Source organism: Cervus elaphus, chromosome 4 (assembly GCF_910594005.1).
Source record: "Cervus elaphus chromosome 4, mCerEla1.1, whole genome shotgun sequence".
NCBI classification, from domain to species: Eukaryota; Metazoa; Chordata; class Mammalia; order Artiodactyla; family Cervidae; genus Cervus; species Cervus elaphus.
In genome coordinates, this window is record NC_057818.1 from 52,608,370 (window position 1) to 52,623,837 (window position 15,468).

Sequence of the window (15,468 nt, forward strand, 5' to 3'; positions counted from 1 at the left end):
TACAGTATTGTGTTGGTTTGTACCAAACATCAACATGAATCAGCCACAGAGTGTGTTCATTTTAAATATGTTACTCTGCATGTTCACAGGGTGTTACCACTTCAGATATCACATATTCCACTTAGAAAAGGAAAAAAGGCTTTGGGTGGTGAAGACAGCAACTCAAAGAGAAGGGAAGTCAGGTAAGAACCAGGCAGATGGGGGTCCTTAGAGAAGCCCTCCCATGTGTTTTTACTTCTCTCCAACCCTTTGGCTGTCATCTCATCCAAACTGCCAGACCTCTTCTTTAACACACCTTTGTACTGGTTGCCCTGCCCCTCCTATAGTCTGTTCTCCAGGTAGCAGCCAAGAGTGATGCTTAGGAAGGACTGCCATGAGGAAATCACTTAGGAAAGTGATGCCATTCCTCTCTTCCAAACCTTTTGTAGCTTCTTATTTTTCTTAAAGTTAAACCTCTTAAAGTGGCTTCTGGAGTCCTCCAGGATCTGCTCATGGTCCCCCACTGTCCCTCTGATTCCTTTCCTCTCGCTCCTTGTCTCCCACCCATGCTGCACACCACGCCAGGCTCAGCCTCGCCAGGGATGCTGTATCACCCGTGACTGCCTGAGCAAATCACTGCAAACACCATAGCTTAACACAACTCACGTTGAACATCTTACACTTCCAGAGGTCAGAGGTGTGGCATGGTTTCACTTTGGAGGTTCTGGGGGAGAATCTGTGTCTTTGCCTTTCCAGTGGCTCATGGCCACCTTCCTCAAGCTTCACAGCTAGCGACATCGCTTGTCTCTGCCCCGTCTTCCCTTGTCATGTGTCCCTCTTCCGCTTTTTTCCTGCATCATGCTTCTGCTTTGTAGGAGACTTTTGATTGCATTGAGCCTCCCACTCCACCCCAAAGTAGAGGGTGCACTTACATTTTAAGGTCAGCTAATCGGCAGCCTAAATTCTGTCTGCAATCTTAATTCCCCTTTGCCACATAATCTGACATAGTCTAGGCTCCAAAAATCAGGATGTGAGTTCTTTAGGGGACAGTTACTGTGATCACAGCAGATTCCTCCACCTCTGAGCCCTTAACTCTGCCAGACCTACTCTTCTACCACTAGTCTTCCAGCTCCCTCCCTTTCTGCCTTCAGGTCTCCGCTCAGTTCCAACATCATGAGAGAGGCCTTCTCTGACCACCCTGTGTAAAATTCCATCCTTCCTTTTCTCTCCTCATTCTGCATCTTACTGGATCTCACAGACTTTGCTTATTTATCACCCCTCTCTCAGCACTGGAGTGTGATCACCAGGAGTGTGGAGTTTTGTCTGTCCTGTTGAGTACTGGGAGCAGCCCAGTATGTGGCAGGCATCTGCAAATATTTGTTGAAACTGTAAGTTTGATGGATGTGATGGGAGACCTCTGTTTCTCTCAGTGTGAATGGGATATTTATAGGTCATGTAAAAACCAGAGTGAAGGAAGGAGGTTGCAGAGCATTTTTTGTCTTTTGATGATTGCCTATCTGATTACTTTCTTTTTTTCTTCCTTTTAGTTTTTAAAATTTAGTCAATTTTCCCAATTCCTTTCTATTTTAGTTTCTTTCCTTTTTTTCCTTAATTTAAATTGAAGAATAGTTGACTTACAATGTTGTGCTAATTTCTGCAGTACAGCAAAGTAATTCAAGAAGTTAAATGCAGTTTTTGAGGGTTTTTTAAAAGAAAAAAACCTGAACCATGGTAAGAAATGCATGCTTTGTGATAACCAAAACCTGCATTTCAGGTGTTGGAGATTTATATATATCACTTTCATAGGTATTTCATGTGATGAACCCTTTCCTGTTGATGATGATGCTGGTTCTTTTTTCTTTTTAAACATGTAGTTTTATTTACTTTATTTTATTTGGCTGCACTGGGTTTTCCAGAATGTCATATAGTTGGAATTATGCAGTATGTATGCTTGTCTGATTCGCTTCCATTTAGAAACTTAGAAATAAGTATTTACATTTCCTTCACATCTTTTCCTGGCTTGGTAGTACATTTCTTGTTAGCACTGAATAGTATTCCATTGTGTGGAATACTTTTTATTTATACATACTTTTTATTTATACATTTCTTTATTTATTTATACATACTTTTTATTTATACATTCACCTGCTGAAGGGCATCTTAGTTGCTTCCAAGTTTCGTTTACTTGGAAAAAGTAAAGTTTTTGCTTTCTCTTAAAGTTCTAGTTGATTCATATTTTATTATCTCTTTAACTTTTTTGTCTGCATCATTTACTATCTATAAAGTTTACTATCTGAGATTCTACACTGCCTTTGAATCCAATAGAAAGTGTCTATAGGTGAACAGTTTGCATCTAATTATCAATTTTTCAAGTTAAATTTTTGACATTTAATTTGCACCTATTTAGGAAGCTCACACCAGTGGGTTTTGTTACACTTAGTAGTAGTGGGTAGGAGCCACCTGGACCACCACTTGGTTTCCATTGGCATGCAAACCAGAGCACATGACACACAATGGAAGAGACAAACGGAACATTCTCTGGATTCAATCAAGTCTCATACTCTCTCCTAAATGTGAAATCTTGAAAACAGCGAACAGAACCTTCAGTTGTCCACATCTCTGAATTTTGTGTCTTTGCAGAAGAAAAGATCCAAAGTGAGATGGAGACTATTTCAGAAGTAGGACCACATGAAGAGCTTTCCTGCTGGCAGATCTGGCGACACATTTCTAGTGACTTAACCAGGTGTCAAGACTCCAGGATAAAACGTTCTGAATTCCACCAACAACATGACTCACCTGGCCAGAATGGGGCCGGACTATCTGTAATTCACACTGGCCAGACACCTTCTCAGTGTAATGAATGTACAAAATCTTTCGGTGATCTCTCCAACTTTGATCTTCATCAACAAATACACTTAGGAGAGAAGTCTCATACATGTTGTGAGTGTGGAAAAAGCTTCTGTTACAGCTCAGCACTTCGCATTCATCAGAGAGTTCACTCGGGAGAGAAACGCTATAAGTGTGATAAGTGTGGCAAGGAATTCAGCCAGAGTTCACAGCTGCAAATTCATCAGAAAGTCCACACTGTAGAGAAGCCATTCAGATGTGAGCAGTGTGGGAAAGGCTTCAGTCGTAGATCAACACTTACTGTTCATTGTAAATTACACACGGGAGAGAAACCTCACAATTGTGACAAATGTGGAAGGGCCTTCATTCATGCTTCACATCTTCAGGAACATCAGAGAATCCACACTGGGGAGAAACCATTCAAATGTGATATATGTAGTAAGAACTTCCGCCGCAGATCAGCACTTAACAGTCATTGTATGGTTCACACTGGAGAAAAACCATACAAATGTGAGGAGTGTGGGAGGTGTTTCACTTGTAGCTCAAATCTGCATATCCACCAGAGGGTCCACACAGGAGAGAAGCCTTATAAATGTGAGGAGTGCGGTAAATGCTTCATTCAACCTTCACAATTTCAGGCCCATCGGAGAATTCACACGGGAGAGAAGCCATATGTATGTAAAGTATGTGGTAAGGGCTTCATTTACAGTTCAAGTTTTCAAGCCCATCAGGGAGTCCACACAGGAGAGAAACCATACAGATGTGATGAGTGTGGGAAGAACTTCAGGATGAAAATCCATTATCAAGTTCATCTGGTCGTCCACACAGGAGAAAAACCCTATAAATGTGAGTTATGTGGGAAAGGCTTTCGTCAGAGTTCATATCTTAAAATCCATCAGAAGGCCCACAGCGTAGAGAAACCCTACAAGTGCGAAGAGTGTGGGCAGGGCTTCAATCAGAATTCACGACTTCAGATCCACCAGCTGATCCATACTGGTGAGAAGCCATACAAATGTGAAGAGTGTGGGAAGGGATTCAGTCGTAGAGCCGATCTCAAAATTCACTGCAGAATCCACACTGGAGAGAAACCGTACAATTGTGAGGAGTGTGGAAAAGTCTTTAGTCAAGCATCTCATCTTCTGACCCACCAGAGAGTCCACAGTGGAGAAAAGCCATTCAAATGTGAGGAATGTGGCAAGAGCTTCAGTCGGAGTTCACACCTTCAAGCCCACCAAAAAGTCCACACTGGAGAAAAGCCATACAAATGTGAGGAGTGTGGGAAGGGCTTTAAGTGGAGCCTGAACCTCGACATGCATCAGAGGGTCCACACAGGAGAGAAACCATATAAGTGTGGGGAATGTGGGAAGCACTTCAGTCAGGCCTCAAGTCTTCAGCTTCATCAGAGTGTCCACACTGGAGAGAAGCCCTACAGATGTGATGTGTGTAGTAAAGTCTTCAGTCGGTCTTCACAGCTTCAGTATCACAGGAGAGTCCACACAGGGGAGAAACCTTACAAGTGTGAGACGTGTGGTAAGAGCTTCAGTTGGCGTTCCAATCTTGTAAGTCATCACAAAATTCATACTGGAGATATATTATATGAAAGTGATGAGAGTGGTAAGAACATCAGGGAACTGTCAGAGGAAAGAAGTTCCACAAAATGATTGTTTCAAAAAACTCTTGTGCAACCCTGAGTTCTTGCAAGTGTCAGGTCTCATAGGAGGGAAGGTATTGGGTGTCGAAGCAGTAGCTGAACATATCCCAGTGTTCACCAGACCACACAGCAGAAATCTCCTCTGAATGGTGCAGTAAGGGTTGCATTCGGAACTCTGACATTTGTTAGATACCAGTTAGGGAGATAGCACTTAGAGAGGAAGAGTTTGGTCTTGCCTTTAATGAAAGTGTAAGGATGGGCTTGTCAAAACTGATGTCCAAGAGAATGTGAGCTCCATGAGGGCAGGGACTTGGATGTTGAATTTACACAACCTTAACATCGATTCTTGCTTGTATGTGTGCTTAGTTCATGTATGTTAAATAAACCAAAAGGGGGAAATGTACACTATATGAAAATTGTTTCAGAGGAGGAAACCTACCAAGTAAAATTAATTCAGGAAGTGATCATTTGTTGAAGTACAGAAAACCACTTGATATTATAATCTGCAGTATTAATATGATATAAGCCTATTGCAACTGGCTCCTTGCCTCCCACAGCCTCTGTTCTCAAGTAGGCTTATTGTCTGAGGCCCTGTCCAGTTTTCCAAGGATTGTGTCTAATATAAAGTGAACTGTCTTGTGATTTTTTTTTTCTGACAGTACAAACTGAAAATGTTACTAACTTTGCAACAATAGGTAACTGTACAATTGAGTTTTTGTGAGTCACTCAATGTTAAGGCAGGATTTACTGGAACATTTTGAAAATGTCACAAAAATTGTCACTAGAAAAAATTTTATTGGTTGACCTTGAACTTACTGATTTCGAATTCCCTGCATTTTTATCCAGACTTTGAAATGTTTGCTTACTAAATGCTGTAGCTTTTCTTCTGTCAAAACTTCTCAGGTAGGGGCTATGCCATATTCTTCACACACGTCCATGAGGAAAATACCCAGGAAACTTGTAGGAATTTGATAAAATTATTAAATGTATTATTGAGGCAAGACTGACATTTATGTCCTTTGACCTATTGGTAGCAGTAAAGCATGGTTTTGGGAAAGGAGTACTTATCAGTATATAGGTTATATATCTCTTTGATCTAAAAATCATATAATTGAATGCTTTTGATTATGAAGTTAAAATATGAAAAAAATAAGCACCACATTAATGATGTCACTGAATTTTTTAATGGAAATAAGTGTACAGCTGTAGGAATTTGAGTTTTGCTATATTTGTATATTAATCTGAAGCCATTAAAATTCTGGCGAATGTAATGGCAAGAGATACACAATATGGGCTTTGAGAGGTCACAGATTGTAACCTTCAGAGTATAATTGAATCTTTGTGTGTGTATGTGTGTATGTGTGTGTTAGTGTGTGCATGCACACATACATCTGTATGTAGATATGCATAAGATCATGTGTAAAGGGATACTCTTCCATAGTGGTTTTCTGTAGTTAGGAGCATGTTGTGGTATTTTTTCATTTTATGACTTCATGTTACAGTTTTTTCATTCAATAGTACCATCAAAGCAGGAAATTACAATAGAGTTTGAAAAAATTACTACTAAATATCCCTTGTAGTTAACACCTCATAATATGATTGTTCTATATTGTCATAAGGCATATAAAGATCAAAATTATGATAGGATCCCAGAAGCCACTTCAAAATTTAAAAAAAAATTGATTGTTTTGCATACACAGATAAATTTATGCTTCAACCATTGAATCTTTTTGCTGTACTTTAAATATAGAACATGGAGAGCAGAAATTTAGCAGCTGGAAACGAAGTGGATACACATACAGTGTGCTCAGCTGTTTCAGTGATGTCTGACTCTTTGCGACCCTGTGCACTGTATCCTGACCGGCTCCTCTGTCCATGGAATTCTCCAGATAAGAATTCTGGAGTGGGTTGCCATGCCCTCTTCCAGGGGATTTTCCTGACGCAGGTATTGAACCCGTGTCTCCTGCATCTGCTGCATTGCCGGTAGATTCTTTACATATGTGGCTCAGCTGGTAAAGAATCCGCCTGCAATGTGGGAAACCTGGGTTGGGAAGATCCCCTGGAGAAGGGAAAGGCTACCCACTCCAGTATTCTAGCCTGGAGAATTCCATGGACCATATACTCCATGGGGTCGCAAGGAGTAGGAGACGATTGAGCGACCTTCACTTTTCCTGTTGAAAAGATGTGCGTGAGGAGGGAACACAGAATTACAACAGAGGACCCTCTCGATGTGGAACCAGTAAGGACATAGCATGTTTGGTCACATTTCAGGGATTGAGGTATGTTGACTTTTAAGACCGTTCCAAAGAAAGCCCAGTTTCCTTCTCTTTTATTTCAACAGTAAAACTTGGGTTTACCAGAAAGCCTCTGTGGCTGGTAATGCATTTATGTCACTTAGGTCCTTGAACACGTCCAAAGTGCTTCTAAGCGTGTAAGCCTGTTCTAAGGCTGACGCGGTAGAATGGCAAGACATTTGCCTGAAACCTTAGGGGTTAAGGGAAGTGAAAACCAGGGGAACTGGCCACTTCCTCATCAGGGGGTGAGGCTTTGACTGTTTTCCGCGAGGACCTTTGCGGGAAGTGTAGTCCAAGAGGGCGGTAGTGTGGAGGGCCCACACGCACTCCCTTTGCATTCTGGGATGTGTAGTCCAAAGCTCCGTGTAGGCTCGCATAAAATGAAGTCGCTCAGTCGTGTCCGACTCTTTGCGACTCCATGGACTGTAGCCCACCAGGCTTCTCCATCCATGGGGTTTTCCAGACAAGAATACTGGAGTGGGTTGCCATTTCCTTCTCTAGTAGGCTTGCATACTGCAGCTATAATAATACTGGACTGCGAATATCTCCCCGCGGAATTCTGGGAAGTGTAGTCCAGGAGCTCCGGGTACTCGCAGGCCCTTCGGCCCCAGGAGGACGACGTAGCAGCCATCTTTCGCTTGATGATGGTGTTTCAGGTCTGCTTTTCACGATCCATTCAAACGCCCCCGAAATGCGCTTGGGGCCGGCAGCTCCTGACCTTTCATTTGGAGAGAAAGAGGAGCAGCGGCTAGAAGCAGAGGTTTGACGGCCAAGGGTGATGATGTTCGTGTCCCTGGGCGGAGCGTTTGGTAGCGTCCCGGGATGGGGCGGGCTCAGGTTGTGCTTTTTGGGATTTGAGGGTCTCCTCGGCTTTCTGCACCACTACCTGACCTCCTACTAATGAAGCTCGCTCTTTGGCTTCATACTCTGTCACATTGGGTGAGTTGCTTAACCCTTTTGTGCCTCCGTTGCTGTTCTGTAAAAGAGAAATAAAAGTAATTCTTAATACAGCATTGGAGAAAAAAGATATAGCAAAAGGTCAACAGTTGCCTGACGCATGATTGTTATTAATGCTACTGTAATTCAGAAGCACCCGGATTCTCACAGTGAGTTTCTGTGAGCCCAGGAAACTGAATTGTCCTGGACTCCGGACTTGTTTAGAAAAGGGAGGGTTCCTTCTAACTGGTACAAGAGGGTGTGAAATATAGGGGATGCAAACACAATCCTGGGATTTCGCAACCTTCTTTCCTTCCCCAGCCCTGACTTCTCAAAAAGCACTACACGAAGGAAGAGGCAACAGAGACCCAAGGGAGTAGAACTTGGCATTCTTCTATTTAAGATACATAAATTGTAGAACGTATGGGGCATGAGTAATGATTGTAACTAAGCCTTGGTCACTTAAGTTCCATTCCAAAAGCTTTATACAGATGTACACGTTTCTATCACACTGGCTGTGTACATCGGTACTGCTGTTTCTCTGCTTTAGAGATAAGAAGATGGAGCTAGGGAACACAACCCTGTTGGCCCATCCTCACCTGAATAGTAAGAGGCAGAGGTGCAGTTGTAACCCCAAGCAGGCTGAGGCCAACACCTGGGTTTGCTAATCTCTTTGATATATTCTTCTTGAGCATAGGGAACTGACTAGAATCTCTTCATTAAAGTAGGTTGGGACTTAACTGTGGGGACCTTGAGAGCAAGGTTTAGGTTATTCTGTGAAGTTTTTTTGTTTGTTTGTTGTGTTTTGTGTGTGTGGTTTCTTTGGCCTCACCACACAGCTTGCTGGATCTTAGTTCCTTGACCAGGGATTGAACCAGGGCCCATCGCAGTGGAAGTACCGAGTCCTAACCAAGGACCCCCAAGGGAATTCCCTATTCTATCAATTTTAAGATGGTTTTCTCAACTGGGTCATTTATTTTATTTCAAGTAATGTTTATATTACAGAAGTAACAATCATTACAGTAATGCAAATGTAAGGAAAAATTTTAATTACCCATAAGTTTCAGTTCAGTTCAGTTCAGTCGCTCAGTCATGTCCGACTCTTTGCGACCCCATGAATTGCAGCACGCCAGGCCTCCCTCTCCATCACCAACTCCTGGAGTCTACTCAAACTCATGTCCATCGAGTCGGCGATGCCATGCAGCCATCTCATCCTCTGTCGTCCCCTTTTTCTCGTGCCCCCAATCCCTCCCAGCATCAGAGTCTTTTCCAGTGAGTCAACTCTTCGCATGAGGTGGCCAAAGTATTGGAGTTTCAGCTTCAGCATCAGTCCTTCCAATGAACACCCGGGACTGATCTCCTTTAGGATGGACTGGTTGGATCTCCTTGCCGACCCGTAAGTTTAGGGTGTAAAGATAACAGCTATTAATGTTTTAGTGCCTTTTTGTCTGGTTATCCTTTGTTTATGTGTCTGTTTAGTGGAGGCTGTTTTCTTTGAGAGTGAGGTTACACTGCCTTGCTACTCAAATTGTGGTCCACAGACCAGCAGCATTGGCATCACTTGGGTAGAAAGGCCCAGCCTTGAGCCCCATTCAAGACCTTCTGATTTAGAATTTCTACATGGGGGCCCAGAAGTCTGCATTCCAGCAAGATCCCGTAGTAACTCCCCTGCATGTGAAAATATGAGAAGCTCAGGAGAGATCTTGTCTGGAAACTGAGGCTGAGGAAATTGACCCTGCTGGATGTCGCAGATAAAGCAGAGCTTTACTTAGTCCGAGGATTTTATTACCCCACTAATGATTGTCAGTTGTCGGGGATCCTTGCAAAAAATCCTGACTTGAGCGAAAGGTAGCTAGCAAGTGTAGAATCAAAATGGAAGGGTATTAGATGTGAAGATATATCCTTTCCAGGCTTTTGGGGGTAGATTCATTGCTATCGTTTAAACTAGAGTGCTGTTGCTGCTCTTTAGTTGCTAAATTGTGTCCGACTGTTTGGGACCCCATGAACTGTAGCCCACCAGGCAGCTCTGTCTAGGAGATCTCCCAGACAAGGGTACTGGAGTGGGTTGCCTTTTCCTTCTCTAGGGGATCTTCCTCACCCAGGGATCAAACCGGAGTCTCCTGCTTGGTAGGCGGATTCTTTATCACTGAGCCACCTAGAAAGCCTCATAAACTAGGCTAAAGTGTGCCTAAAGTGGGACGATCAACTAGTAGTTATTGTTAATTAGTACTAGATATTTTTGCCACAGTCATCAGCATTGAGCCACTACTATTAATACTATTGTTATTACTATGACTAATTCCTAGCTTCTCTTTTTAAATTTTATTTCTTAACATATTTATTGGAGTATAGTTGATATACTGTGTTAAATGTTTTCTATAACTATTTTCATTAAAATATTAGGAAATAATATAAAAATTTCAAACTTAGAGAAAAGTTGCAAAAATAGTATAAGGAGTTCTCATATACTCTTTATGTGGAGTCACCAATTATTTCTATTTTGCTCAGTTGCTCATTTGTGACCGCCAGCCAGCAGCCACCAGAAACATACCTGTAATCAAAAAGCTCACTTTGTTTTAGCTTACTGCAGCAAGGACGCCTATGCAGCACTGGTGTCCTGGTGAGAGGCAGTGAGGTACGGCTGCTTCTGTGGTTTCAGTTTGTGTTAACTGAGTTGAGGAGAGCTTGAGGCAGTAAGGGTTTGTTCTGGATTGGATGGTGTCAAGAAGGAGATGCAATTGACTACTGAATATCATAATGATTTGTATCTAGTGGATGAGAGAAACAACATGGGACTGGAGTCATTATTAATGAAGTGGTCCATCACTCATGTCTGCTGAGAGGACAGTTCTTTGTTTTTTTTTAATATTATTTACTAGTGACTGCATCAGGTCTTAGTTGCAGCAAGTAGGCTTCGTGGCTCCACAGAATGTGGGATCTTAGTTCCCTGACCAGGGGTCCAACACACATTCCCTAAATTGGACGGTGAATTCTCAAGCCCTGGACTACCAGGGAAGTCCCAGTTCTTTGGTTATTTTTGTCTGTGTTGTGGTGCAGCTTGTCTTTTTCTCATTTCAACACGATTCTTGTTGATCAGTTGAAAACACCAAGTTCGAGCTGTTTCTGTTGCTAGCCCTCAGTGCAGTGTGGCTTTTCACGGCTTTATCATACTTACATATTTTTTCGTTTGCAGAGCCAGTTAATCAAAAGGAGGTTAATGCCATTGGTAACACACTATTATTTAACGCTCAGCCCATATTTACATTTTTTATTAGTCTTTTCTTTAAGATCTTGTTTAAAATTGAAATCTAGTTGATTTATAATATCATGTTTATTTCACAGCACAGTGATTCATTTATTTTTCAGATTCTTTTCCCTTACAAGTGACTACAGAATGTTGAGTATAATTTCCCTGTGCTGTACAGTAGGTCCTTGTTGGTTCTAATAAAGTCTTGGTGAGCCAGTTTTCTTCTTCAAGGTGTAATCCAGTTATATGCGTTGCACTTAGTTTTCATTTCATTAGTCTTCTTTAGTCTAGAATGATTCCTCAGACTTTTTGGCTTTTGATATTTTTGAAGAGTATTGGTAAATTATGTTGTGGAAGGTCCCACTTTTTTGGTTTCTCTGACCTTTGTTCATGATTAGGTTCAGGTTATATGTTATTTTTTAAAATAATTTTATTTATTTATTTGTTTTTGGTTGTGCTGGGTCTTTGTTGCTGCATGGGTGAGCAGGGGCTACACTCTAGTTACGGTGCACGGGCTTCTCATTGTGGTGGCTTCTCTTGTTGTGGAGACAGGCTCTATGGCTTGTGGGCTCAGTAGTTGTGAAACACAGGATTAGTTGCTCTGCAGCATGTGGTATATTCCCAGATCTGGGATAGAACTTGTGTCTTCTGCATTGGTAGACAGATTCCTCACTACTGAGCCACCCAAGGAAGCTGTGGTTTATCTGATACTTGTTCATGATTAGATTCAGGTTATGCATTAAAAAAATGTTTTGTTTTTTTTTTAATTTGTTTTTGGCTGTGCTGGGTCTTCGTTGCTGCACAGGCTTTTCTCTAGCTGTGGTGCACGGGCTTCTCCTTGCGGTGGCTTCTCTTGTGGAGCACAGGCTCTAGGACACATGGGCTTCAGTAGTTGCAGCTTAAAGGCTCAGTAGTTGAGGCTCACAGGCTCTAGATCACAGCCAGGCTCAGTAGTTGGGACACATGGGTTTCGTTGCTCCATAGCATGTGGGATCTTCCTGAACCAGGGATCAAACTCATCTCCTACACTGGCAGGTGGATTCTTTATCACTGAGCCACCGGGGAAGCCCTGGTTTATCTAATATTTGTTCATAATTGGATTCAGGTTATGCATTATTAACAGTGATGCCCCAGAAGTGGTGAGGCAGCCCTCTAAGGCATCATACCAAGCAAACATCAGTTTGTGGGTTTGTCCCAGCTGGTGATTTCAGTTTTGTGTGCTTGGTTAAGGTGTCTGCCGAGTAACTGTTGTCCTTTTTGCAATTAATATTTTGAAACAATGTGGCTGTCTTACTCCTCACTAAACTTTCCAAATTTTAGCACCCATTGATTTTCTGTCTTTCACTCTACAGTTATTAGTTTGCGTTCTGCCATGGGGAGGAGCTCTCTCTTCTCATCCATTTATTTTTTAAACATTTCTTTCTTTATAATTCAGATTCCTGTATGGAATTTTTTGGTATGGAGTGTTGAGGTGTTTTTTATTATTGTTGCAGAATCCAGGCTTTTATTAGTTCTCTTTACATCTGTGCATAATTGTCAAAAGGGTACTTCCTGCTTAAAAAAAAACAATGTATTTTTGTATCTTTTATAAAAAGTTGTCTATTTCAGTTTAAATATTAATGTTGTGGTAACAAAATTACCAGGAATACAAGCAGAGATTTGCAGAACTCTAAAAACTGGCATTTTGGGCCAACCACCTGGGACCTGCCAGTATTTGACAGTGTTCTGTTGTTAGAAACCGCATCTATAAGGATCATTTCAAATTGTTCAATATCATCTGCTTTACCACAGTTGCTGAGAAATAAAAAATCCTGACGGGGTTCTCTGAGCTTTCTGCCTTACACCAGTCTCATGAGGTGGATACCCCTGTTCTCCCCCACTTGCTGATGACAGAATTGAGGCAGAGAGATGTTAATAATTTGCCAAAGATGACACTGCTAGTGAGTGGTATAGCCCGGATTTCAGCCCGTGCGTGTTGACTCCAAAGCCTGCTCTTACTCACATGGTCTCTGATTACACCTTGGAATAAGAAGGACCACTGTGGAAGCCGCAGCACACTGATGGGGCCACTGCGTGTGGGTGGGCGAGGTGCTCCCTGAACAGCTAATGAGAGGGGTCTCGGGGGCATCCGGTATTGGTGCAGGATCCCTCTCAAGCCCACTCGGCTGCAGCCACTTGGTGACTGAGTGCCTTGCTGATTGACAGCGAGCCCCGCCTGGGTTAGTCACATTTTTGTAAGCCAGTTTTCATTGACTTCTTTCTCCTTTCCCTCTCTGTCTTCCTAGGACTCTGCGCTTCCCTGGAAGGAGAGAGAAGATGAACATGTTCATGGTGAGTAGAGCTTGTCTCTCTTGCTGTTAAAAATACCATTTTCATACTCAGAGATTTTACATCGATTTTTCTTTATTTGTTTTTAATTGAGGTATGGCTTCCCTGATAGCTCAGTTGGTAAAGAATCCGCCTGCAATGCAGGAGACCCTGGTTTAATTCCTGAGTCGGGGAGGTCCACTGGAGAAGGAGTAGGCTACCCACTCCAATATTCTTGGGCTTCTCTTGTAGCTCAGCTGGTAAAGAATCCACCTGCAATGTGGGAAACCTGGGTTCAATCCCTGGATTGGGAAGATCCCCTGGAGATGGGAAAGGCTACCCACTCCAGTATTCTAGCCTAGAGAATTCCATGGACTGTATAGTCCATGGGAGTTGCAAAGAGTCGGTCATGACTGAGCAACTTTCACTTTCACTTTTCACTTTCATAGTTGATTTACAGTGTTGTGTTAGTTTCAGGTACAGCAGAATGATTCAGTTATATATATGTGTGTGTATATATATATGTGTGTATATATATATATTCAGATTCTTTTCCCTTACAGGGAAATATTTTGTAATAACAGAATACTGACTGTAGTTCCCTGTGGGTTTTTCTTTTTCAAGGAGAGTCTAAGCCTGTGAAGACATTTGTGAGCCATGTGTGCTTTTTAAAAAACTTTCTGTCTTATGTAATTAGTTTTGGTTTTAATTTTGGTTTTATTTCATCATTTTTTATTTGCTAAGTAAAAGAAAAATTAAGGGACATGAGGAACATCTTCTACTTTACTATTTCCCAGCTTACAAATTAGCTGCTTTTATATCTCTGTAATCTCTTCATCATATATATTCATAGCTGTGTATTTGTATTTATAACATAGTAGTAGTTGTGTTAGTTGCTCAGTCATGTCCGATTCTTAGTGACCCCACGGATTGTAGCCTGCCAGGCTCCTCTGTCCATGGATTCTCCGGGCAAGAGTACTGGAGTGGGTAGCCATTCCCTTTGCCAGAGGACCTTCCCAACCCAGGAATCAAACCCGGGTCTCTTGCATTGCAGGCGATTCTTTACCATCTGAGCTACAGAGAAGTTCCTTTATAACATAGATACAATTTTAAAACTTTTCTCATTTAATACTACCTAACATTCACTTTTAATTGCTTTATTATGTTCCAAAAAACTTCAGTTCAGTCGCTCAGTCGTGTCTGACTCTTTGCGACCCTATGGACTACAAGATGCCAGGCTTCCCTGTCCATCACCAATACCTGGAGCTTGCTCAGACTCATGTCCATCGAGTTGGTGATGCCATCAGCCATCTCATCCTCTGTCGTCGTCTTCTCCTGCCTTCAGTCTTTCCAAGCATCAGGGTCTTTTCAGTGAATGAGTTCTTCATATCAGGTGGCCATAGTATTGGAGCTTCAGCTTCAGCATCAGTCCTTCCAATGAATATTCAGGACTGATTTCCTTTAGGATTGACTGGTTGGATCTCCTTGCAGTCCAAAGGACTCTCAAGAGTCTTCTCTAACACCACAGTTCAAAAGCATCAGTTCTTCAGCGCTTAGCTTTCTTATGTACCTATTTTTAAACTATTCACTGTTTTACGAATGCTACAGTGACGATTTTCCTGATTTAACATTTTTCTCAAAAAATATATTCTGAAAAATATTGCCTGTTTTTGCCCTTGACATACTAGATATGCAGAATTGAAGTATATTTTATAAGTGGTGCCTTGAATATTTTTTGGTAAAATAGCCAAATATGGCACAGCAGGATAAAACTGCCTCTTCACACAGAAAAAATAACTATTGGTAGGTTTCTCATGACAAGAGTGAGGGTCTGTCTTCCTGTGCTTGAATCAGACCCTGTGTGTATTTTATTTACTGGTTTGTTTGTTTTTCCATCTTGTACTGGCTTGGCCAAAAAGTTTCTTCCTATATTTCTGTATGGTGATACGGAAGAGGTGGAATGAACTTTTTGGCTAACCCAGTATTTTTTTTTCTTCTGATCGAAATAACCCATGACCTTAATTTTAAAAGTCCAGTGGTACTTACAGCACTTGTCACTGCATTGACACCTCAGAACAGTTGTCTAAAGAGGTACGTACTTGGTTTTATCTTTGTTTTAAATAAAAGGGTTGTGAAAAATGAGGAACCAATTCATACTTATCCAGAAAGCCAAGACTCTGGAGTCAGAGTATACCATTAGATGAGAG

General features: G+C 41.8%; 1 protein-coding gene across 11 annotated transcripts in view; it reads left to right on the forward strand.

Moving 5' to 3' along the window:
• The window catches only part of LOC122692138 (zinc finger protein 226-like), a 32,872-nt gene that overhangs the window by 9,419 nt on the left and 7,985 nt on the right, over positions 1-15,468 (forward strand). For 2 of the 11 annotated variants that reach the window (XM_043899374.1, XM_043899373.1), the window contains exons 5-7: positions 90-182; positions 2,620-4,312; positions 13,240-13,285. In XM_043899374.1, the coding sequence (XP_043755309.1) occupies positions 90-182; positions 2,620-4,312; positions 13,240-13,285 (1,832 nt within the window). Of the gene's footprint in view, positions 1-89; positions 183-2,619; positions 4,313-6,554; positions 7,555-7,588; positions 7,711-13,239; positions 13,286-14,724; positions 15,353-15,468 lie in introns of those variants that run through there. The other 9 variants (XM_043899375.1, XM_043899376.1, XM_043899377.1 and 6 more) reach the window with 9 other exon arrangements.